This window comes from Schistocerca americana, chromosome 2 (assembly GCF_021461395.2).
Source record: "Schistocerca americana isolate TAMUIC-IGC-003095 chromosome 2, iqSchAmer2.1, whole genome shotgun sequence".
Classification (NCBI taxonomy): Eukaryota; Metazoa; Arthropoda; class Insecta; order Orthoptera; family Acrididae; genus Schistocerca; species Schistocerca americana.
In genome coordinates, this window is record NC_060120.1 from 1,095,092,618 (window position 1) to 1,095,118,372 (window position 25,755).

Here is a 25,755-nt window from a genome sequence, read left to right on the forward strand (position 1 = left end):
CAATTATTTCTTGTAAATGTTAGAGACACACACACAGAAAATCGTACTGAAAATCGTTTTATTTATGCCACTGAAATATAAACAGAAAATCGTATTATTTAGCTCACTGAAGTATAAACAGAAAATCGTATTCTCCAGTTCAATGAAATTACTTATATGTGAAACACACAGAATTTGAAAGTCGGATTCTGGTACTTACAAGAGTGAATCGATGGCACCTGTCTCTTGGCCTCGACACATACCCCTACCTCTCCTTCCTCGTCCATAGAAACACCTGGAAAAGCAAAGAATATGTCTCAGACAGCTGAATGCACCATGTTACGAAAAATAAATGTATGTGCATCACCCAGTCCTCATCATTAGAACCACAGTACATATGTGAGCAAACAAAATTTTTTCTCTAACAGCTACATGTTACCAAAAACATAAGTAAGTGCACTTACGCTCTTCCTGCCCTGTCTCGATTGTTATTGCTGGAGGCTGTTGCTGCAAGAGTGTGTCAGCCTCCAGCTGCCCACCACCACCTCTGTTGTGGACTGGCAAGACAGCCAATCCACAGTGACGGGTAGCCGAAAGGCACGCGTTTAAGCTCATGCAGGCTGGCGTGAGGTCTGGAACAGTTAAAGGAGTTATACTAGCAAGAAAAGTACGTAGCTGCTGGAATACTTAACTTTAATCCATAATTGGTGAACATCGGTCTGACGGTACATGCATCACAAGATAAATAGCAAATAATAATGGCGCCTTGCTAGGTCGTAGCAAATGACGTAGCTGAAGGCTATGCTAACTATCGCCTCGGCAAATGAGAGCGCAATTTGTCAGTGAACTATCGCTAGCAAAGTCGGCTGTACAACTGGGCGAGTGCTAGGAAGTCCCTCTAGACCTGGCGTGTGGCGGCGCTCGGTCTGCAACCACTGATAGTGGCGACACGCGGGTCCGACGTATACTACCGGACCGCGGCCGATTTAAAGGCTACCACCTAGCAAGTGTGGTGTCTGGCGGTGACACCACAATCTCTACCCCTCCACCCACCATTTCACCCAGGCAGCCAACAGGAATGCAGTATTCCTCCCCATTTGCTGATGAATGCTGGTGTGAGCACGCACGATACGTTGGTGGTGGTGTGCCGGCCATAGATTTCACACGCTTTTGTATGCAGGTTCTGGCGCACTCTGGAAGTACCAACTTGTTTCACCGATCCGTTCATTGCGCGCTCGTCAATCTGTTTGGAGAGCCCACTTCTGGTTAGTGGCTCACTGTGTGATAAACTGTCGCCACTGGCTGACATGCCACTTCGCGGATCCCGCATTACGCCCGTGCCTCCTGTAGCAAACTACTGTGATAGTGCATTTAACAATATTTTTACGTGATGGAGGATCGTCTTCAGAGTTTCGACACAGTGTATTTGCGTCCATTTAGTTTAATTTCAATTTATAAATATTCCTGCACGATGTATTTTCGGGTGTGTTTACATTAATTTATTTTTGTGTGATGTATTTCCGTTCCATGTGCTCCTGGGAAGACAGTGCAGTGTTTTGTGTGCCAGTGTATTTGAAACAAATGGTTTAAAGCAACATTTGCATATGTACTGAGGTGTCAAACACTTTACGCAATTTGTTTATGCGCGCAAATATTCCAAAGCAATGTCGATCTTTAATTACAATTAATATTTCGTACTCTGCAAAACGGTGGGAATTTAAGGAGATGGGATCTGGATAAACTGACTAAACCAGAGGTTGTACAGAGTTTCAGGGAGAGCATAAGGGAACAATTGACAGCAATGGGGGAAAGAAGTACAGTAGAAGAAGAATGGGTAGCTTTGAGGGATGAAGTAGTGAAGGCAGCAGAGGATCAAGTAGGTAAAAAGACGAGGGCTAGTGGAAATCCTTAGGTAACAGAAGAAATATTGAATTTAATTGATGAAAGGAGAAAATATAAAAAAGCAGTAAATGAAGCAGGCAAAAAGGAATACAAACGTCTCAAAAATGAGATCGACAGGAAGTTCAAAATGGCTAAGCAGGGATGGCTAGAGGACAAATGTAAGGATGTAGAGGCTTATCTCACTAGGGGTAAGATAGATACTGCCTACAGGAAAATTAAAGAGACCTTTGGAGGAAAGAGAACCACTTGTATGAATATCAAGAGCTCAGATGGAAACCCAGTTCTAAGCAAAGAAGGGAAAGCAGAAAGGTGGAAGAAGTATATAGAGGGTCTATACAAGGGCGATGTACTTGAGGATAATATTATGGAAATGGAAGAGGATGTAGATGAAGATGAAATGGGAGATATGATACTGCGTGAAGAGTTTGACAGAGTACTGAAAGATCTGAGTCGAAACAAGGCCCCGGGAGTAGACAACATTCAATTGGAACTACTGACGGCCTTGGGAGAGCCAGTCCTGACAAAACTCTACCATCTGGTAAGCAAGATGTATGAGACAGGCGAAATACCCTTAGACTTCAAGAAGAATATAATAATTCCAATCCCAAAGAAAGCAGGCGTTGACAGATGTGAAAATTACCGAACTATCAGTTTAATAAGTCACGGTTGCAAAATACTAACCCGAATTCTTTACAGACGAATGGAAAAACTGGTAGAAGGCGACCTCGGGGAAGATCAGTTTGGATTCCGTAGAAATATCGGAACACGTGAGGCAATACTGACCCTACGACTTATCTTAGAAGCTAGATTAAGGAAAGGCAAACCTACTTATCTAGCATTTGTAGACTTAGAGAAAGCTTTTGACAATGTTGACTGGAATACTCTCTTTCAAATTCTGAAGGTGGCAGGGGTAAAATACAGGGAGCGAAAGGCTATTTACAATTTGTACAGAAACCAGATGGCAGTCTAAGAGTCGAGGGACATGACAGGGAAGCAGTGGTTGAGAAGGGAGTGAGACAGGGTTGTAGTCTCTCCCCGATGTTATTCAATCTGTATATTGAGCAAGCAGTGAAGGAATCAAAAGAAAAATTCGGAGTAGGTATTAAAATCCATGGAGAAGAAATAAAAACTTTGAGGTTCGCCGATGACACTGTAATTCTGTCGGAGACAGCAAAGGACTTGGAAGAGCAGTTGAATGGAATGGACAGTGTCTTGAAAGGAGGATATAAGATGAACATCAACAAAAGCAAAACGAGGATAATGGAATGTAGTCGAATTAAGTCGGGTGATGCTGAGGGAATTAGATTGGGAAATGAGACACTTAAAGTAGTAAAGGAGTTTTGCTATTTGCGGAGCACAATAACTGATGATGGTCGAAGTAGAGAGGATATAAAATGTAGACGGGCAATGGCAAGGAAAGCGTTTCTGAAGAAGAGAAATTTGTTAACATCGACTATTGATTTAAGTGTCAGGAAGTCGTTTCTGAAAGTGTTTGTATGGAAGTGAAACATGGACGATAAATAGTTTGGACAAGAAGAGAATAGAAGCTTTCGAAATGTGGTGCTACAGAAGAATGCCGGAGATTAGATGTGTAGATCACATAACTAATGAGGAGGTATTGAATAGGATTGGGGAGAAGAGAAGTTTGTGGCACAACTTGACAAGAAGAAGGGATCGGTTGGTAGGACATGTTCTGAGGCATCAAGGGATCAGCAATTTGGTATTGGAGGGCAGCGTGGAGGGTAAAAATTGTAGAGGGAGAGCAAGAGATGAATACACCAATCAGATACAGAAGGATGTAGGTTGCAGTAGGTACTGGGAGATGAAGAAGCTTGCACAGGATAGAGTAGCATGGAGAGCTGCATCAAACCAGTCTCAGGACTGAAGACCACAACAACAACAACACTTCCTACTCAACTTGTCAAATCCATCCTGGCAGATTATTTAACGATTTATGTACGACGCATCTTGAAGCAAACTACTGTGCAGGGGTCTTTTTGAAAGTATATTTAGAGCCATATTCAATTGGATTTAACAACTCCTGAAGCAGCTTGTTCTCAAAGACAGTGGAAGGCTGTGGTATTTCCGACGAAAGGATCCGAAGTGTCTCGGGGAGGATGGCTGGATGAAGACTGAAAGGTTTCACAAGTGTGTCAGAACCCAGCACGAGCTTTTCAGACTTCAAGTGTGGCAGTACGCCTCGTAACAAAAAATGTAAGTGTGTCGCAAATTGTTTAAATAATCTTCTGTCTTCTGCAAAGCTCTCTCTCTCTCTCTTTGTGCAGTGTTACATTTAATTGCTGTGACATCCTCATTTTATAAACTATGTGAGATAATTCACATGATGCCAAAATTGTTTAAACAATATACAGTATCACTGCAAATTGATTAAATATTCCAACTATGCATCTTACAGTGTTTTGTATGCAAGTGTATCTCGAGTAGTTTCGTGATATATATACACTTTGTGGAATGAATTGTCTAATTAATATTTCCTGTGGCGCATGTTCTGAATCAGCAGCATTTGAAGAGTTTTGTGACAATATTCCACACTTTGCTTAAACACGAGATTTAATAACCGCTGAAGCAGTTCGTGTTCAGTTGTACAACAGGGCGTACCCATGTGCCATGAAGGAAGGCGGCGCGCCAGGCAGGCTGCCGCCACGTGCCGGTGCTTCGAGCCCAGCACGGGCTCTGGTGGACGAGAAAGTTTTTCGGATATCTTTAGTGTGATCTGCAATAGCGTAATTACGTGCTTCCTTTAAGTATTTGAATTTAAAAAAGTACTGCAATTGCTAAACATTGTCTTTATTGCCCAAACACCAGCATCAATTTCGAGATGTATTGCAATTTCAGAAATAACTAAACAATATTCTTAAACAAATTGTTTAATAAAGACCTTGTGCATGTTATATTAGTCTACTGTTGTGAGGTCCTCCCAGTCCAGCAGGTAGACACAGACTGAGGGTGGAGAGGGGGAAGGGAGGGGGCTGGGAGTTCCCTGAGGGAGCCCACGTTACAGCTGGGGAAAACCAGGGGTGGTGGTAATTAATTGATCAGTTAATTAATATGCACAATTAATTTGATATCAAAAGTCGGCCAGAACTTGGTTTATCCTACTACCTGTGTAGTCTTTCTTCTTCGAATTTCAAATGAGTTTCTTAAACATACAGGTCATCTTTTACATTACTTACATAAATTAACTAGCTTAGCACTTGCTACTTCGCTCACGTAGACTGTATAGTTTGCAGAGGTTTTTTGTTTGTTAGTGTTCCGTTAATCGAATTATTACGTTATTGCCAAATTGCAACAATTTCTAAACTTTCCACGCTAATTAATGCCATAAAAGCACGGTCTTCTCCAGAGGTACTTATGACTGAAAAGCGATTCTGGTAACTGGAGTCCAAGGTCTTTGCTTTCTTCTGCTGACATTTCCATGGGAACTTACATCCCCTAAAAAGTGAGATGTGAAATACCACTTTTCATAGATTTAGATTTTAAATTTTTTTAATACAATGAAATATTTTCTTAAAAATTTTCGCTCTCTACTTCACTCTCTAAAGGTTTGAATTTCCAAAATCTGTGAAACAGATGTTAGCTTTAAAGATGTTTTCGTAATGAAATAGTTTCATAAAACTTTTTATCCCCTATTTCACTCCATTAGGAGGCTGAATTTCTAAAAACATTCAAACATTTATTTTTTATTTGTAACCAAGAAGTCAAATACCAATTTTCATGTTTAAAAATGCTTTAGTAGTTCTTTAACACTGATTATTTTCAAGAAAATTTCACCCTTTATATCACCACCAAAGGGGTAAAATTTCCAAAAATGCTTAAACACTTGTTTCTTTATTTCGAACCGACAAACCAGATATAAATTTTCGCAGGTCTAGCTTCAAAATTGCCTCCATAACAACATGCACTGTTTCACCCTCTTAGGGGATTTCATAAAATCCCTTCTTAAATGACGCCAACATGATAAAATCAATGTTGTTGTTGTTGTTGTTGTTGTCTTCAGTCCTCAGACTGGTTTGATGCAGCTCTCCATGCTACTCTACCCTGTGCAAGCTTCTTCATCTCCCAGTACGTACTGCAACCTACATCCTTTTGAATCTGCTTAGTGTATTCATCTCTTGGTCTCCCTCTACGATTTTTACCCTCCACGCTGCCCTCCAACGCTAAATTTGTGATCCCTTGATGCCTCAGAACATGTCCTACCAACCGGTCCCTTCTTCTTGTCAAGTTGTGCCACAAAATCCTCTTCTCCCCAACCCTATTCAGTACCTCCTCATTAGTTACGTGATCTACCCATGTAATCTTCAGCATTCTTCTGTAGCACCACATTTCGAAAGCTTCTATTTTCTTCTTGTCCAAACTATTTATCGTCCATGTTTCACTTCCATACATGGCTACACTCCATACGAATACTTTCAGAAATGACTTCCTGACACTTAAATCAATACTCGATGTTAACAAATTTCTCTTCTTCAGAAACGCTTTCCTTGCCCTTGCCAGTCTACATTTTATATCCTCTCTACTTCGACCATCATCAGTTATTTTTCTCTCCCAAATAGCAAAACTCCTTTACTACTTTAAGTGTCTCATTTCCTAATCTAATTTCCTCAGCATCACCCGATTTAATTCCACTACATTCCATTATCCTCGTTTTGCTTTTGTTGATGTTCATCTTATATCCTCCTTTCAAGACACTGCCCATTCCGTTCAACTGCTCTTCCAAGTCCTTTGCTGTCTCTGACAGAATTACAATGTCATCGGCGAACCTCAACGTTTTTATTTCTTATCCGTGCATTTTAATACCTACTCCGAATTTTTCTTTTGTTTCCTTTACTGCATGCTCAATATACAGATTGCATAACATCGGGGAGAGGCTACAACCCTGTCTCACTCCCTTCCCAACCACTGCTTCCCTTTCATGTCCCTCGACTCTTAGACTGCCATCTGGTTTCTGTACAAATTGTAAATAGCCTTTCGCTCCCTGTATTTTACCCCTGCCACCTTCAGAATTTGAAAGGGCGCAGCCGCGACAGTCGGCTTGTCGCTGTTCGCCGTCAACACCGACCGTGTTGAGCCACTGCTACACGTAGGTTCTGAATTGCGGACACCACTGCGTCTATGCATTTATTTTAAAAAAAGCTGGAGGCGTCACATCATTCAATGCTGAATGGGAATTGCGTCTTGAACACAGTACCAACTGATCGCTACCATCACGCTAAAGAGTTGGAAAAATATTCTCTGGATGATCGTCACAACACCAGGCACAATGATGATGTTGCTAGGGTGAAAACTGAGTTAAGAGAAAACAGACTGACCAATTATTTGGTATCATCGAGCGTTTTAATGCAAGAGGAAACGATATGCTGACACGTATTACAGATTCATGCCACTAAACAAAAGTTAATCATATGGAAAAGTAGGCTTCAAGTTGATGATATGGAACATTTCTCATTACTCAAAGCAGTCATTTCTCGACCAAACGTGACTACCTTCGTTTCAGTAATTCAAAAATTTCGTCATGAGCTCTCAAAGAGATTTCTAGATTTTGCACATTGAACACTGACTTCGATTTATTTGTCAGACCGTTCTCGCTTGTGCTGCTGATGTACCTCCTCATTACGTCAGACCTGAGCTGACAGACGTACAGTGTAGCACCCGGCTCAGCTACCTGTTAGGTCAGTCGAGGAATTTACAAGACTCTTATAAAATGTTACCCCAAGAGCCGTATTCGTGACAGTACAGACAAGTTGGCAAAGTTAGTTCAATGTTTGCTTCAACGTATGTGCGCAAACGGTTCCTCTTCTGACAAGTCCCCCAACGGGCGGTTTACTACTACTACTCGTTGGCGTTACAGCTCATGTAGGGCCTTGGCCGCTCTGGTGATCACAGCCCAATCCTGCTGACGACTTTCTGCTCGTTTCCTCCATCTCCTGACTCCAGTCTTTCTCAAATCACTTTTCACGTACTCCATCCATCGTTTCTTTGCTTCTTTTGCCACCTGGATTTCCTGTGTAAACCTTTTTGACATCTAGATCCTCCGACATTCGCTTTACATGGCCCAGCCATCTCAGTCTGTTACACTTAATTTCAGTCACCGAGTCAGAATTTCTATACAGTTCTTCCAGTTCCTTCTTTCTCCTTATCCTCCATTGCCCCGCCTCACACACGGCTCCAAAAATCTTTCTTAATATTTTCCACTCCCATCTTCTCAGAGCTCTTCTTTTGCCACTTTCATTGTCCATGTTTCTGAGCCATACATTACCACCAGTCTTATGACCGTTCTATAGACAGTCACCTTTGATTTTCTGCTCAGGTTACGTGACAGAAGGATCTTGATCACGGCCCAGCAAGCTCTATTTCCTGCAGCAATCCTAGATTTTATTTCTTCTCTTATTCTGCTATCCCACGTAACCAGCACTTCCAGGTATTGGAACTTCTCATATCTCTCATCATTTCCTCTGATCAACTTAATATTTTTAACAACAGCATTTTTTCTGGAAGCAAAGAGATGCTGTGTTCTTGTGTTGTTTACTCCAAGTCCCAACTGTTCTGCCTCATTTTCCAGTCTGCCAAATCCTTCTTCCATTTCTCTCAAACTTCTAGTCAGCATACACACATCATCGACATAATCTAGATTTTGGTGCATACCGTTAAACAGAGTGCCACCTCGGTTATCAATCTCCACCTTTCGCATCACTCTCTCCAACACTATGTTGAAGAGTAGCGTGGATAATACATCACCCTGTCTTAAACCTTGATTGACCTCAAATTCTTTAGAAAGTTTTCCTTCTCCTTTTACCTGGCATTTTGTGCTGGTGAGGGTCATTTGTACCAGTCTGATAAGTTTTCTTGGGAACTCCATCTCCATTAGGATGTCATATAGTTTTTCCTTTTAACACTATCTCAGACCTGTTTAAGGGGCTCCGGAAAGGCTCAAAATCATGAAAAGTTCAATTTTTACTTTTTTGCGTTTTCTGAATCTGCAGAATATATATATAATTTATTCAATTCCGATGACTACAACTATTTTTAAATTTTTTTTGAAATGTGTTCTACATGGGCGTGACCCACTGTGGCGCTGTTAAACTGCTGTCAAATGGTGTTATTATTAACGTCCGTGTTCATCAGGTACATTTTAGTGATGTGAGATAAAGTATGTGTTACGGCTAACCTGTGATGGTTCAATATATATCGCTGGTGTGATTGTCGATTGTTTCATGTTTATTTACTCTGTCGTTATCTCGAAAATATTCGTAATTAATTCTGTTTCTTGAGTGTCTGTTTTGTTGAAGTATAATAATGAGTAAAAGTAAACTTATTAGAAATCCTCTGAAGGCTTTTAAGAAAAGGAGAAATGTTGGAAAGCCAAAGGTATGTGTTATTACTGTAAACAATAAAGACGATAACCAAGTGAGTGAACCTAACCTCTCAAGTACACCTGCCCATAGCAGTCAAAGTGGGAAAGAAAATACTTCACAGAAGAAGCTTGGTTCAATGAGTGAAAACTATGAATGTTTTATGGGCGAATCGGATGTGAATGAAATATTTGATATGTCGGTTCTCAAAGGAATTTTTTCAAACTGTGTAAGATGTATTCATTGTAGTGAAGTTGGTCTGGAACTCTCCATAATAAACCACGTAGGACTTGCTAGTGAAATACAACTGAAATGCGATAACTGTTCATACATGACCACCTTTTGGAACAGTGTTGCAGTAACTGCAACTGAAGAAAATGGTAGCAAAATCTACGAACACAACAACGAGCGATGCTTGCTTTAGACAAGGAACGCCTTCGGGCTGCAGACAGGGCTGTAAAGAGTCTAGAAATACAAGCAAGAGTAAACAGGAGGAGGAACAAGAGGAAGCTGGAGGAGGAGTTTGCAGAGGATGAAGATAATCCATCCTATGGACCTGGAATGCACTAAAAAGTTAATCCAATCTTTGTCGCTCGATTCCCAAAACTTTTATTTTCTCATGCTAATTACATGTTTTCTAAGGATCTTCCAAACATATTTGTTTCAAACTTTCAGTAAATGTTACACAGTACCTTCTGCATAATTTAACACAGCCTTTTTCCGAAAAACTGTATATTTTTGAATATGTAAATAAAAAATTGCAAAAAAATGTTGTGAATTTTCATTACAATTGAAAAAAAATCATCTTTAATAACTGAACTAAAATTTTGTAAAATCCCTGTGTTAAGTTGTAGCCCATATTCCAATAAATAATCTGTAAAAAGTTCAACTTCCTACCTCAAATACTTTGTGAGGAAAGATGTAATTTATAAGCGTTATTTTAACATTGCAAGTATAGGGCGTTCCGGAGCCCCTTAAAGTCTCCAAAAAGCTGGTGTACATCCACATTATATTCATAACACTTTTCTCTTAATTGCCTTATAATGAAGATCTGGTCAGTAGTTGAACTGCCCCGTCAAAAACCGCACTGGTAGTCCCCGAGTCTTTCTTCTATAATTGGTGCAAGTCTCATAGCAATAACTTTGGCTAATACTTTTTACATCACGCTGACTACAGCAATACCGCTGTAATTTTCACAGTTTGCAATGTCCTTCTTCTTATGAATCGGGCATATAATGCCCATGTTCCACTGGTCTGGCATCTCTTCCTTTTCTCATATTTCCACTATCAGCTAATGTACCAATCATGTTAGATGTTCACCTCCATCAGTCATCATCTCTGCTAAAATGTTGTCGTTACCTGGAGCCTTATTATTCCTTAGGTTTTTAATTGCCTTCCAAACTTCCTATATTGTCGGTATAGGTACAGGTCTTTCATCCTAACATTCTGCCACGGTTTGTCACCCTCTGTTTAATTTTCTTCCAGAACTTCTCTTTCTGTAGTGACATTCAGCAGCTCACTGAGATATTCGGCCCATCGGTCTAGAACCCGTTCTTCTCCTCATATAAAATATCCTTCTTTATCTCTGCAGAATATCGTACGTGGTTGGAAGCATTTCTTCAGCTCCTGAACTCTCTTGTAGAATTTTCTTGCCTCTTGATCATTATACTCTTCCTCTAGCTCCGTAATCCATCTCTTCTCTAATTCTCGTTTCTTTCTTCTGCAAATTCTATCTGCCTCTTTCCTTGTCTTCATGAATTCTTCTGTATTAGATCTTGTTGTCCTGTTTATCATTCTTTTCCTTGCCTCATTTCTCTCTTCCACTGCCTTTTTACAATCTTCAACGTACCGTCCTGCCATTTTCACCCTTTCTTCTAAACCTAAAACTACTTCTGCAGTTTCTTGTTGAGCCTCATTAATTATACCCCGTTTCCCTTCGATACTTTCTAGAGCTTGGCTTTGTTTAGTCTCACACTTCTTCTGCAGTTCTGTGTCATACTTATCGGATACTCCCTTCTCTTTCAGTTTGGAATCATTGTATCTTCGCGAAGCTTTTCTCTTCCCTCTGAATCTATAGACGGCTATGCGTTGTCTGTGTTTCACTCTTACCATGTAATGATCCGAGTTGCAGTCACGCCCCCTGCAGCTATCAACTTCAAGGATGTCAGACGCTTGTCCCCAGTCGATTACCACAGGGTCAATTTGATTAAAAGTAGTGCCATCTGGCGAGCGCCATGTGGCTTTCCTTATGTTCTTTCTCTGGAACCATGTACTCTTCACTACCATTGCATTGCCCATGGCAAAGACTACAAGTCTTTGTCCATTTTTATTCTACGCCTCATGCAGGCTTTTACTTCCTACTGTTTCTCTAAAGGCTTCTTCTTTTCCCATTTGTGCATATGTCATTCCTTGGTATGCCTTCTAATTCCTCCACTTCATCCTCATCTTCTTCTGTGGGTGCATACACACATACTAGAGTGATGTTAAAGAATGGGCCTTCATTCTCAAAGTACACATCCTTTCATTTATAGAGTTAAAATTTATGACTGCTACTTTATACTTATTATCTACAAGAAAGCCATTACCACCTACTATACCACTGTCTCCTCCACTACACATAATTGTGTAATTACCACTTCTTATGATACCATCTTCTTTCCATCTGACCTCTTGAATTGCTGCTACTCCTCTCCATCTCTTGTTTGAGTCCATGTAGTGCTGCTGGTTTCTTCAAAGTTCTTACATTGCAAGTAGAAAAGTATACATCATTCTTCCGTTTACGGTGTCCTTTCCCTTGCACGAGTCGTTCGTCAGTATCATCAGTCCGGCTGTTCTTATCTTTGAGTTTCGAAACGACGTTCGGTTTAACAGATTTTAATCTGCATAACACCATGTGTTTGTATAGTGAACCATAGTTCCACATATATCATATACTGGTTTAACGCCCATTGCTTCGCTAGCGCAGTCTGTATTGTCAGCAAAGAGTTTTTTGTTTTCTTTTTCTCTAATAAAGTTTTTATGTGGTTCACAGATTGCAACACCTTCTATACTTTCCGCACTAATTAAGGCCGTAGAAGACTAGCCTTTACGGAATGTACTTCTGATCAATTCTGGTAGCTGGAATCGAAGGTTTTTGCGTTCTTGTGCTGTGTGCTGGCATCTCCATAGGAACATCCCCTAATACATAGCATTTCAAGAAACAATGAAACATGTATTTATAATTTCTAACCGAGGAGCCAAATAAAAATTTTCATACAGTTAGCTTTGAAAATGTTTTCATGATGAATTAATTTCATAAAAACTTTCGGCCCTTATTTGACTTAATTTCTAAAAACACTGAAAATTGTATTTTTTATTTCTAAGTGAGAAGGCAAATATCAGTTTTCACAGATTTAGCTTTGAAATGCTTTAGTAGTTCTTTAATAATGATTTATATCCAAGCAACCTTCACCTGCTATTTTATCCCCTTAGTGGTTGAATTTCCAAAAGTGCTGATACACGTATTTTTTAATTTCTGTCTGAAAAACCTAATGCCAATTTTCGTAGGTCTGGCTTGAAAATTGTCTTAATAGCAACATATTTTCAAAAAAACATTTCATCCCTTATTTGATCTCCTTAGAGATGGAATACCGAAAAATCCCTTCTTAAACGACGCTTACAGTATGAGGTCCACACCCTCTACAAGTTTCAGGTTTCTGTCTATGATGAGTCAGTGAGCGAGACGACCAGCTGATACACTGCCTTCTTTATGTAGAGATAACGTTTTCGTGAACATTTTTTTGTTTTACCATGCTGTGTTTCGTCATTCAACTACAAATAATGTTGCAGGCTTCAAGAATCATTTTCGTGAACAGCTACGGCGACACAACAGTCCACTGAACTGCTGCTCTCGCAGCTTACAGCCTCCCTCGTGACTGTATTCTTTCTCGTTAAGAATGATTCATCCATTCTTAGATAATCGGGAAAATCATCGGTCCCAGCTGGTTAAGTAACAGAATTTGGGTGAATTTCTTTCCTCGCATTATCCACTTCTTTGTCCACAGCTCTCTCTCTTTTTCTTTCTGTGGAAAACCGAGCGGGATCTCGTAGAAGACACACCGGCAAGCCAAACATTCTGACCACTGCCGACCGCGACGTCGGATGCCGCCTGGTGGCGTGACGTGACGTGACGCTGTGTAAGCGGAGCACATACCTGGCTGAGACTGGCGACTCTGACAAAGAGAACAGCCTGTGACCGAGCACATCGAGCTGGTCCAATGTTCGAGTGCTACTGGCGTGAGGATCTACGGAAAGAGGTAGGAGGACAGGGAAACTACCACTGGGCGCTGAATAGTTGGGGTCTGCTATGTAACGTAGTACAGATGCTGATCTGTGGCATCTCTGCCGAAAGAGCACAGTGTCTCGGAGCTCACCGTTCGTCGCACGTTGTTGAACACGGAGGTCCGCAGCAGACCAGCCCTACGTGTTCACGTGTTGAGCCGACGATATCGTGTACTACGATTGCAGTGGACACAGGACCATCGGGATTCGATCGTCCGTCGATGGAAACGAGCCGGCTCGTCGGCTGAACCACACTGTTGCTGTACTGGGTCTATAGTCGATGGTCGTCTCCACAAACGCCGTCCGGGAGTGTCCCACGAAAAGAGAACCGAAGGAAAGAGATTAGAGTTAACACGGTAGCTTACCAACAGACATTTTTGCGGTAACCATTCGCGACTCGACAAGGAAAGGGCCGGAAGGATAGTGTAGCACATGGAGTACCTTCCGTCACACACCGTAATTCGCCTTGTAGAGTACAGATGTACTCGTAGGTGCGAGAGCGAGTAAAGGATTTCTGAAGAAGAGAAATTTGATAACGTCGAATATAAAATTTAAATTAATCTTCGAAAAAATAACCTCCGTACAATCATAAACTTTCGCTGATGTGGTGAGTATCCATTCAGTATTAAGTTGTCTGTATGTCACGTAGAAAGTCGGTTTAGAACGGCGTATAAAATAGATATTACTATGGAAGAGCAATAATGCGCATTTCAGTTCTTAATTTGTCTATGTTTCTCCATGCACCTTCGAAATACTCCAAAACTGTTGTAAATTTGAATGTTACTGAGTTTTTTCTGTAATTAATTGTCCCAAGTGTAGCGCAATATGAAGTCGTACGGGCTCGATAAGGAGCGAAACGCGAAGAGAACAGGGCATTATGATACGCAGATTAGATAGGCAGATCAGATAACCAATGAGGAGGTAACGAATCGAACTGGAGATAAAAAAAGCTTTGCAGTAGAGTTTGACTGAAAGAAGAAATGGATTGACAGGGCACGTCCAAAGACATCAAAGACGGGTCGATGCGGTGACGGAGGGAAGTGTGCGGGCCACATTCTACCTGAGGGGCAACGCTGCAGCTGCGTGAGTGGGTCGAGGGCAGACAAGCTTTCTGACGACGACGACGGCAACAGCATTTCATCGGAATCCTAACGAAAGTACGCAGAGCATCCTTAACGTCGTGACTTTTTGTGAAACCGTACTGGAGTAACTTGTTTTCAGACGTCCTTTGTCTGACTTCAGGCGACAATACAAAGCCACTCCAGCATTTTCGCAGGGATATTTCGAAGCTACGTTGGGTCTTCAGGTCTTGCACTCTCTTCGATATCTCGGCACTTGTAATCTCGACGGTGTAATGGATGTGGTGAAAGTTAATACCTAACCACTGCCTCACAGTAAATTATTTTCCACTGGGCGAGACCTACTTTGTTTTCTGTCGAAAACACTTAGGTTGAAATGCGTGCCAAGTTCTGCTTATTCAGACGCAGTCACATTGACATAGCTGCAAAAATAAGCCGCATTATGTATTTTCAATTAGATAGTTCTTCCCACTGCACTGCCTCGCACAAATAACTTTAGGGACGTATTAATGTTCATAATTGACACAATACATTGTATTTGCGTGATCTTTATACCCAGATCGGTATCGCAAGAGGCAGTTCAAAAATTACAAAAACACTACCAACAAATACACAGAGGTTAATTCTGGTTTAGGTGTGCGACTACAAATAAATTGGTCTTGGCTGCGACTATGCTTTTTTTTCTTTTTTTTAATTTCTTCAATGCGTAATCGATTTGGCGATTGCAAGCTGCATCACAGATGCGCCTTGAAGTATGCAACCAGAGGATGTCAGGTTTTAATTTTTCTGGATCGCTGATCATCGAAAGATCGAGACCCGCGTGCACAACGTCGCACAGATGGCGCCTCGGCTGTCGGACAAGATTACTTGTGTGTGTGGCGTTGTGGATGCGGCTCTTGAACGTTTGGTGACCGGTGACCCCAAAAAAATAATACCTGACATTCACTGGTTGCATATTTCAAGGTGCATCTGTGGATGGGGCTGGCAGCCGCCAAACCGAATAGGCATTGACAAAAAATCATCCTTGCAGCCACAGAATGATTTATTTACAGTCTCAAGTCATCAGACAGCTCCTCTACCAGCAACCACTGCCACCACCATGCAAATTCAGACTCGGGGGGTCTGTACTATAACTGTGATGGAGGCGCGTGACATCAGTAAAAATTTCCCGCAATTGTCAAACAGCCTTGTATCGATAATTTAACAATTCTTGTCAACACGGACAATATCCATGTAAGGATAAATTGTGTATGCGGACCATTGAGTATTGTCGTCACGTAAACGGTGCAACATTACGATTTCCGATTTTTTGATCAAAGTGGAATGAACTATGATATAATACACGTGTAAATAGTTGTAGAATAATAAATGAATTTCAACCTGTTGTGGTTGCCTTCTACATCTACAACTATATCTACACTGAAGCGCCCAAGAAACTGGTATCGGCTTGCGTATTCAAATACAGAGATACGTAAACAGGCAGAATACGGCGCTGCGGTCGGCAACGCCTGTATAAGCCACAAGTGTTTGGCGCAGTTGTTAGATCGGTTACTGCTGCTACAATGGCAGGTTATCAAGTTTTAAATGAGTTTGAACATGCTGCTACAATGGGCGCACGAGCGATAGTAAACAGCATCTCTGAGGTAGCATTGAACTGGGGATTTTCCCATAGACCATTTCACTAAGGCACCGTGAATGTCAGGAATCCCCGGTAAAAAATCAAATCTTCGACATCGCTGCGGCCGAAAAAGCAAGAACGATACCAACGACGACTGAAGAGAATCGTTCGATGTGACAGAAGTGCAACCCTTCCGCAAATTGCTGCAGATTTCAATGCTGGGACATCAACAAGTGTGAGCGTATGAACCATTTAACAAAACATCACCGATATGGGCTTTCGAAGCCGAAGGCCCGCTTGTGTAGCCTTGATGACTACATGACAGTTAGTTTTACGCCTCGCCTGGGCCCGTCAACACCGACATTGCACTGTTGACGAGTCGAAACATTTTGTCTGATATAACAAGTGTCGTTTCAAATTGTATCGAGTGGATGTCGTGGACGCTCTGTAATGGTGTGAGGCATGTGCCGGTGGAATGATATGGGACCCCTGATACGTCTAGATACGGTTACATGTACGTAAGCACCCTGTCTGAGGTTAGGTTAGGTTAGGTTAGTGGTGTTTAACGTCCCGTCGACAACGAGGTCATTAGAGACGGAGCGCAAGCTCGGGTTAGGGAAGGATGGGGAAGGAAATCGGCCGTGCCCTTTCAAAGGAACCATCCCGGCATTTGCCTGAAACGATTTAGGGAAATCACGGAAAACCTAAATCAGGATGGCTGGAGACGGGATTGAACCGTCGTCCTCCCGAATGCGAGTCCAGTGTGCTAACCACTGCGCCACCTCGCTCGGTGTCTGATCACTTGCATCTATTCATGTCCATTGTGCATTCTGACGGGTTCGAGCAATTCCATCAGGACAATCCGACATCTCACACGTCGAAAATTGCTACAGAGTGGCCCCAGGAACACACTTCCACTGGTCACTAAACTACCCAGAGATGAACATTATTGAGCATACCTGGTGTGCCTTGCAACGTGCTGTTCAGAAGAGATCACCGGGCGAGGTGGCGGATTGGTTAGCACACTGGATCAGATTCGGGAGGACGACGGTTCAATCCCGTGACCAGCCATCCTGATTTAGGTTTTCCGTGATTTCCCTAAATCGCTTCAGGCAAATGCCGGGATGGTTCCTCTGACAGGGCACCGCCGACTTCCTTCCCCATCCTTCCTTAATCCGATGAGACCGATGACCTCGCTGTTTGGTTTCTTCCCCCAAATCAGCCCAACCCAACCCAGGAGAGATATCCACCCCGTCGCACTGTTACGGATGGCCGGCCAGTGTGGCCGTGCGATTCTAGGCGCTTCAGTCCGGAACCGTGCGACTGCTACTGTCGCAGGTTCGAATCCTGCCTCGGGCATGGATGTGTGTGATGTCCTTAGGTTAGTTAGGTTTAAGTAGTTCTAAGCTCTACGGGACTGATGACCTCAGATGTTAAGTCCCATAGTGCACAGAGCCATTTGATGTATGGACAGCTGTGCAGGATTCATGGTGTCAGTTTCCTCCTGCACTACTTCAGACATTAGTTGAGTCCACGATACGTCCTGTTGCGGCACTTTTGCGTTCTCTCGGGGGCCCTACACGATATTAGGCAGGTGTACCAGTTTCTTTGACTCTTCGGTGAATATCCAAAAGTAGGGTAGGACCCAAAGTAAAGAGAAGAGAAGGAATATAAATTGTCTGTATTACAAACGTACTCCTTACTAAGGAGTGTACGCTAGGAAACACAAAAAACAAATAAAAATCTCACATTCACTGTGCGCTACACTCACAAAGAAAGACGTTCTTTCCGAACCAAAGGTTTAGTTTAGTAGTCTGCGACTTAACTTTTTCCAACAACTGCTTTACCACTGCGTTCACATTACACGTGTTTTTCTTGTACCTGCAGCTTTCCTACTGGTCGTCTACTTGTCTTGGCTAACTTGCTCCATCTGCTGCTGAATTTTGTATTCTACGTGTTCGTCGTCCTCCATCATCCTGAGCTGGGGCACTCGCCATGGCTTTACGAATCGATCATAAAACATTTGTCCAAAATAAGCTGTTTTGTAAATTACCAGTTTGTTGTCGAAGAGTATTTTGCACGGTGTTTGCAGGCGCTGAATGTGACAGCAGCGTAGCGTCTTCGTTGGCGCCAGCCGGCCGCCTCTCCCGCTGCAGAGTGCGGGCGCCGGCCGCGCGGGCCCCGCCTGCCCGCGGCCCCCACTCACGTCAGTACCGTGTTCGTGGAAGCCGAGTGCCGCTAAACGCGGGGAGACGTGCCGCTACCGTCCTCACTGGCAACAACAGTTTTTTGTCATAGTGCATAACGATAGACGCACATGTTTGATGTACAACACCACTGTAGCCACTCCTGGAAAGGGGAATACTGAACGCTGCTCTAGAAAAGTTCATAAAGCTGTCGGTAGTGAGTCGAGGAGGAAGACTCTCTATATTCTTAAAAAGTAAACTACGACCACAGCAGTCTTTTTTTGTAACGCCTGTACAAATTCAGTAAGAGAACAAAGTTTTGCTGTAACTAGAATTTGCATATTCAGAAAACGACGGTAAAAATTTACGAGACCTAGAAAACTGCGGACTAGTTTTTTTTGTGGATGGAACTGGAATGGCTCTGATTGCTTCTAACTTTTCAGGATCCGGCTGAATGCCTTCAGAAGAAATAATGTGTCCTTAAAACGTCACCAGTCTCATCAAACGTAGCATCATTTCGTGTATCTCAAGTACTGATGAAACATGCAAAACCATTTTACAATGGCACTGTTTTAAGAAGCGCTTTCTGGCGACTAGTGAGTCTTTGCTGTCGGCATTCAAAAACAAGTCAGAGATAATATCAGCCGTCAGAGACATCCCTCTGTCAAGACCTGCTACAACGAGAAAAGTGGAATTAACGGCATACAATATAAAAGGCCAACTCGTAACAGATTTCCAATACTGCTTGCGTTTCTCATTGTAGTTAAACGAGTCACTAGATGGAGTCGATTCACAACTTATTTTTGTTAAACGATGTTTTCGGATTTCATTGTAAAAGATTTGCTTACAGTTTTGACCTCAAAAGACGCGACACGAGGATTTTTACAGCGCATTCAAATCCTTCCTTTCTGAATATGATTTGTCGATTCAGAAACTTGCATCTATTACTACTGATGCAGCACTTTACACGGTCGGCAAACACAAAGCATTTGCTACCTGATGTGCGAACGATGAATCTTTCTCACTTCTCTTCCAGCACCACCGCATCGTGCGTCACCGAGTGCTTTGTGGACATATTTTGAATATGGAACATGTTATGAGTATTGTCATAAAAATTGCGAATTCAGTTAGCTCACAGTCACTACAGAGAAGAAAAGTTTAGAGCTCTAGTAGAAGAGTTGGACAGCCAGTACAGAGACCTGGTGTTGCATTGTCAAGTTCGGTGGCTGAGTAAAGGTATGGTTCTCAACACATTTAGAGAAATTCTGTCAGCGACGAAATCTTTTGCGTGTGAAGGAAAGGAAGAGTACCCACAACTGTACGATGTGAGCTAGTTGTTGGATCTGGCATTTTTAACAGATATGACAGTTAAACTAAATGAGTTAAACGAAGAGCTTCGACGCAAAAACAAAACTGTCATAACTCTTATATCTTGTGTACAGTGTTTCGTGCAAAAGCGTGACCTTTTGATATCACTGATACAGAAATTAAATGTGAAACACTTTCTCAAATAAAATCAATACTGTCGGATCATCAAACACCATTGGATAGAGGACCTGGACAAAAGTATGCGGCCAACATGACAGCGCTAAAGACGGAATTTGAAAACCGATTTTCAGATTTAAAGACCACGAAACCTGTTCTAGCTTTCATAGTAGAACTTCTCCAAAAAATGGATGTGGAAGATATTCTTCTTCTAGTGAGACTGAACCTGAAGAGGAAATAATTCGATTTCAAAATGATATTTCCTTTAACTCAGAATACAATGAAGGTAACTTTCAGAAATAAGTAAATGTTAAGAACCTATTCTAACATTGTACAAGTGGGCAGCGTATGTTGTATCATTCTTTGAATTATCTCATGAAAGCGAGGCTGCGTTTTGAACGATGAACATAGTGAAGTCTAATTTTAGAAATAAACTGATTCTCATATTTCATATTGTATACAGTTGGCGCTGACAAATTATTCACCAGAATTCAGCAAAAATGCCAACGATGTGCAGTGCCAAGTATCTCACCAAACGTTTATTAACATTTGTGATGGTGTACAATTTTTTTCGCAAATGTAATATAATGGAGGTTAAGTAGCAGGCGTGCAACTTTTCATGGCGATAAAATTCTCTTTTATGCATATTATGTAATTAAAATGGATAGTTTTGAGTTTTAACTATGGTGTTCTTTTGTGCTTAAATGTACGAATTTTTAATCCTCGCAATACCAGGGAGAAAGTGGGGAGTGGTACTTCCGTGCCCTTGTTTTGCAAATACTGTAATCAACTTGTATTCGTATTTTAAAATTCTGAAAAAAGTATTTATTGTTTTTAATGAAGTCTTCTACCAAAGTACATAAATGTTTAAAATTTTTCAGCGAACTCAAAATTTATGTCTTAGTAGTAAATGTGACTTTTCACAGTGAAAGTCATTTTTAGTGTTTGCGGGTTCAGGGCGCAACTTGTACGTCAGTCTCCCTTTAGAGGTTATGTCGTGAGTGAAATTCAACAAGAAGTAACGAAATTTGTATTTTTAAAAAATTTTTGTTGTGGTCATAAAGTAGCCCTGCCCTTAGCAGCATACATTATTGAAAGTCGTTGGTAGAACTAAGAGTGTAGTAAAACATATTTTCAGGTTCTGGGTCTGCTTACATGTCAGTACATCTTAAAAGAGCATGTAGTTAATGAAGACAAAAAAATTATCGAATTTTGTTTTCTTTTTAATTTTATATGGGTCACTTGGTAATGTGTATTACTGAAAATGAGTTGATACTGCTAGGGTCAAGTTTGAAGATCACTATGAGAGGCACCCACGTGCCTTGCTCATATTGTGGCATCAAGCAGTCAGCCTGCAAGATGAGTGGTCTGCCAAGCGAGTGGATTTATTCTTATTTCTCGCAAAACATCAATGACTAATTATGAGCACTAGTACCCACAATTAAGCTAAAAATTATTCTCCTGTTTGAATATTACACAACGGAAACGGATAACGCATATCTGACTATTGGGAATTTACACAACTCTGATTGTTCACTACGCTCTGACAATACCACATTTTCTTTTTTACCCAACGGCTTTGATCAACACGTGGCCATCGCACTGAATATGAATGGCGCACACATTATAAATTCTGGTTATCATGACTGCACACTATTCGAAGAACAAGGCCACCAATCATTTCCTTTTCACTATCTTTTTTATTCCGATAAATTCTATTATGATTCAAAGATAACCTAAACACACAATTACATTTTGTGCAACAATTACACATGAGAAACTCCGCCCAGTGGGCATGGCTTTACATTGGTGATTCTCTATCTTATGGTCTCGTAATTATCTAACGCTACAGTGCACTTTCTGGATAGGATGGTTTATCTTATGCTATATCTTATACTTCGATTCTCACACCCACCATCACGAAAATTTACTCCAGACCGGGCGGTACAAAAAGGAACATGCATAACCCATTGCCTCTGAACCTATCTTGCTACTCTCCCACGCAAACCACACCTACTTAAATTACATGAAATACATCACACTGGCAACATACAATACATTACGAAGAATAGTCACAACGTCAGAATCTCTTCACTTTCAGCTTTCCCACTTCAATTAGTATTCATCCCAGTTTCACACGACACTGCCCCACTTCGTAACTTTTCTTTACTACTACGAACTCTGGAGGACATATGCACGTCTTCCTGTGCAATGCAAGCCAAGTGGCGTTGCTGGATAGACGGCTGACTCAGCTTGCTTCTCTCTCAGAGTATTAGAGTTTGAATCTAGCGTCACACGGAAACATAACACGCAAAGTAATATTAAGATCATATTCGTCACACACGTGGGTCCTCAACTGATACCATGGACGAGTACTTCTCTTTATCCTTTGTCCCATACACAGATTGAGACTCACACAGTACTCACCACGTGGAAGTACTCGTCTCTAATTTCAAGTCCTGCACACGCCATTTCTTAAATATTTCCAACTTATAGTATACACGCTAGTAATTCAGCTTAACTTAAGCACTCGGAAGTATTTCAACTTATTGCTACACGTGGTTTCATTGTAACCGTTGGTCACTTCCGAAGGTTACTACGATCCCCTTAATATTACCTGCCTGACGTTTAATTCTCCCCCCAAAAGTTCCTGAAATAGAGAAATAATTATTCAGAATTAGTCTTGAGCCAGTAAAAGCTTATCAAATCTGCCACGAGAAGTCAGACTGCGTGCTCTTGTTGCAAAGTACTAATCAAATAGTTCCATTTTCTAAAACCCCTATGTACTTTTCTCTGTAATAGGTATCCTTTTGTTTTAACCTCCATATTCATTCAGATCGCTCAGTGTACTAATGATTTGCAATTTAGGACTCACTGTTTTGCACCCTAGTCTTCTGCCACAATTGCCCTGTCACTTGAGAATGACCCTCCTCCCTATGGGGCGGGGTTCTTTGAGGAAAAATATCTCGCCATGGGTGAAGCGCGCCAGCTTAGTGCTCCTGGGACGTGCCTGTCTAATGCTGATGGAAACACGGCCCTCACACCGGGCTTTGTCCATTCGAAGAAGAGCCCATGGTGTGGCTTGCTTGCGAACTGCTACTTTACGCTGGATAACAGAGAGTATGAGTAACTTCCTGGATGGTAATATGAACACTAGCTAAAAAGGCAATTGCGTAAGTAATGTACTGATGATGATTTGAATTTTTTTGACATTACTTGCAGGTAATGCTGTAACTTACACTGGGATGCTGGCTGTTTTTTCAGGGTAGCAGTTGGCACCAGTTTTAACATTTACAAAAATTGTGGTAATACATATTTTTTAAACACACATTCGTTAGGATAATAATGAAAACAGTCAGATTCCACAATAATAGATACAGTCTATTTCTATTAGTTTTACAAGCAAAGTCGGTGTGATCTGAGAACATTCTTTGTGTGCAGATCACAATCTGTCGTGCACAAGGGCATTGTGTTCATTTCAGACGTATGAAATGCCGGTACAGATCAGCATGCGCTGCATTCGAGAGCACTCCTCATCGCTGTTTTGTAACATCCAGAGTAAGTAAAAAAAAAAAAAAAAAAAAAAAAAAAAAACTATAAACTATCTGGTTCCAGACTTTCAAACAGTCATTCCACTCCTTGTAATAGAACCTCCAATAAGATTTTACCATGTCTCTGTCTCCCAATAAATCGAAAAACAAATACTGTATGCATGTTGATATCAAGCGTATTACATATACATGTAGTGCTCCACTGGAGCATGTGGCCAGTTATCAAAGTCACGTTCACAAACCTGTGTAGAGTTTTGTTGACTGTACTGGAGTAAGACCATCTCCCACAGACTAGCAATCACAAGATAGCGTTCCTGTGTTGTCATCTCTCTCTCTCTCTCTCTCTCTCTCTCTCTCTCTCTCTCTCTCTCTCACACACACACACACACACACACAAACACACACACACACACAGCTGTGTGCTGAAATCCACCACGAATTTTGTGTGTATCAGCAAACCCTGCTGGGTATCTATCGTGTCATAACGAGTCAGACAATATCACTTTTATTATGAATCTGACATGCTGTAGTCGGTACTCGTAACTGAAAAGAGCACCAGCCAATGCTGCACGCAGGCTGTGTAGAACAAGAGGTACGCAGGATCAGGAGGCATCGCTTGAGGGAAACACAGCACACATGTTAACGAGCAGAGAGAAATTTACACGCCTCCGACAGGTTTTAAGTACAGTACTAAGACAGGAACTTAATGCAGGACATCGTGTGCTCAACCTAAATGAAAGTAGCTTGGATATGTCACTAGTAAGCATAACACTGCGGGTTAGGTTATCAATATCCATAAAAGATTTATAAATAGATCCAGCAGCTATATAATATTTTCCCTCTTTGAAGGTTTTGTTCTCAACTGTAAAGTATTGCCTCCAGCAGTAAAATTCCTTTAGGAATCAAGCTGGTAGACAAAATGGAAACGACGATGGTGTATAACTTGATTGAAGTTTGCTGTCAGTAAGCTATGTAGGGAATAGATACAGCTCCTTTTTTATTTAGGAAAAGGAATGATCGTATCGCTTTAACTATCCTAGGACATTTAACAGATAGAATCAAGGCTTTGTAAGCCATTATATGGCTGGCATAATATTAATACATGAAAGCGATCATTAAAGAACAAACTTTAAGGGGGCCACTGAACTTTTAGAATTCGTAACACACTCTGCCATAGCTGCGCACAAAGAAAAAAAATTATGTGTATATGTAGCTGTTAAGAGTCGCAAAAGGAAGTAGAGGCATTCATATTTATATCTCTGATAATACCTTCTGCATGATGCATTAAAATCTCCAATACGTGAAAATCGGAAATTCCTGTCTCTCTCACCTCGTTAATATTGGTACTAACACCGATCAGGTGTTATGGTAGAAATGACACACGGAAGTAACAACGTTTCGTGAAATCGTTACCTAGGACGATTCATGTTTACTTGAATCATGTGCAGTAACTCACTTACATCAGACAGCTACTGTGCAACATCTGTTACGTCGATGAAGTTTCAGCACTGGGAATCAAACTGTCGTAGTAACGAAGTCTGTAAGTGACGTTGTGGCCTGCCATAATTATTTCACTTACTTTTCTGTGGGAGCTAGGAGCTCCAATGGAGCGATATATGTATGTGTAATATGTTCGATGTCAACTCCGATTCGGTATTTGTTTTTCGATTTATCGGAAGAGAGAGATGCGATAAAATCTTACAGGAGGTTGTATTACAAGGAGTGGTATGACTGGATAAAGTTTGTAAGCAGATACTTCGTAGTTTTTTTTTTACCTCCTCTGGATCTTACAAAATAACGATGAGGAGTCCTCCTGAACATAATAAATGACTGTATAGATGCTGATCTTTGTCGGTATTTCATACATCTGAAATGAATGTAATGCCCTCGTGCATGACACATTGTAATCTTAACACACGGAATGCTCTCAAACTACGCCGACTTAGCTCATAAAACCCACAGAAATCGAGTACGTATATTCTTGTGGAATCATGATTGTTTTAATTAGTATCGTAAAGAACGTGGGTTTAAAATATTTGTATTACCACAAATCCTGTGTTATATCATAGTTCATAATCTCTAATTATAAAACAGACAGCCCTTGAGTTATAACTTGCTGTGGAACCTCCCAGCATGTGAGTAGACTGCGTGAAACAATTTGCTCTGTGAAGATGAAATTGCTTATGAAACTACGATGGAAGATTCTGCTGCTATTGCGAATGATAGTCTGCTGGATGCGGCAGAAACTATAAAAGCAGTCACTAG

At 41.3% G+C, this 25,755-nt stretch overlaps 1 protein-coding gene across 1 annotated transcript in view; it reads right to left on the reverse strand.

Annotated features, from left to right (window-relative positions):
• Positions 1-25,755, reverse strand: part of LOC124594689 (proline-rich protein 36-like) — a 67,264-nt gene that overhangs the window by 28,955 nt on the left and 12,554 nt on the right. The window contains exons 2-4 of the mRNA XM_047133055.1: positions 4,501-4,575; positions 444-536; positions 243-274 (exon numbers count right to left, since the gene is read on the reverse strand). Coding sequence (XP_046989011.1) covers positions 243-274; positions 444-536; positions 4,501-4,575 — 200 coding nt within the window. The remainder of the gene's footprint in view (positions 1-242; positions 275-443; positions 537-4,500; positions 4,576-25,755) is intronic.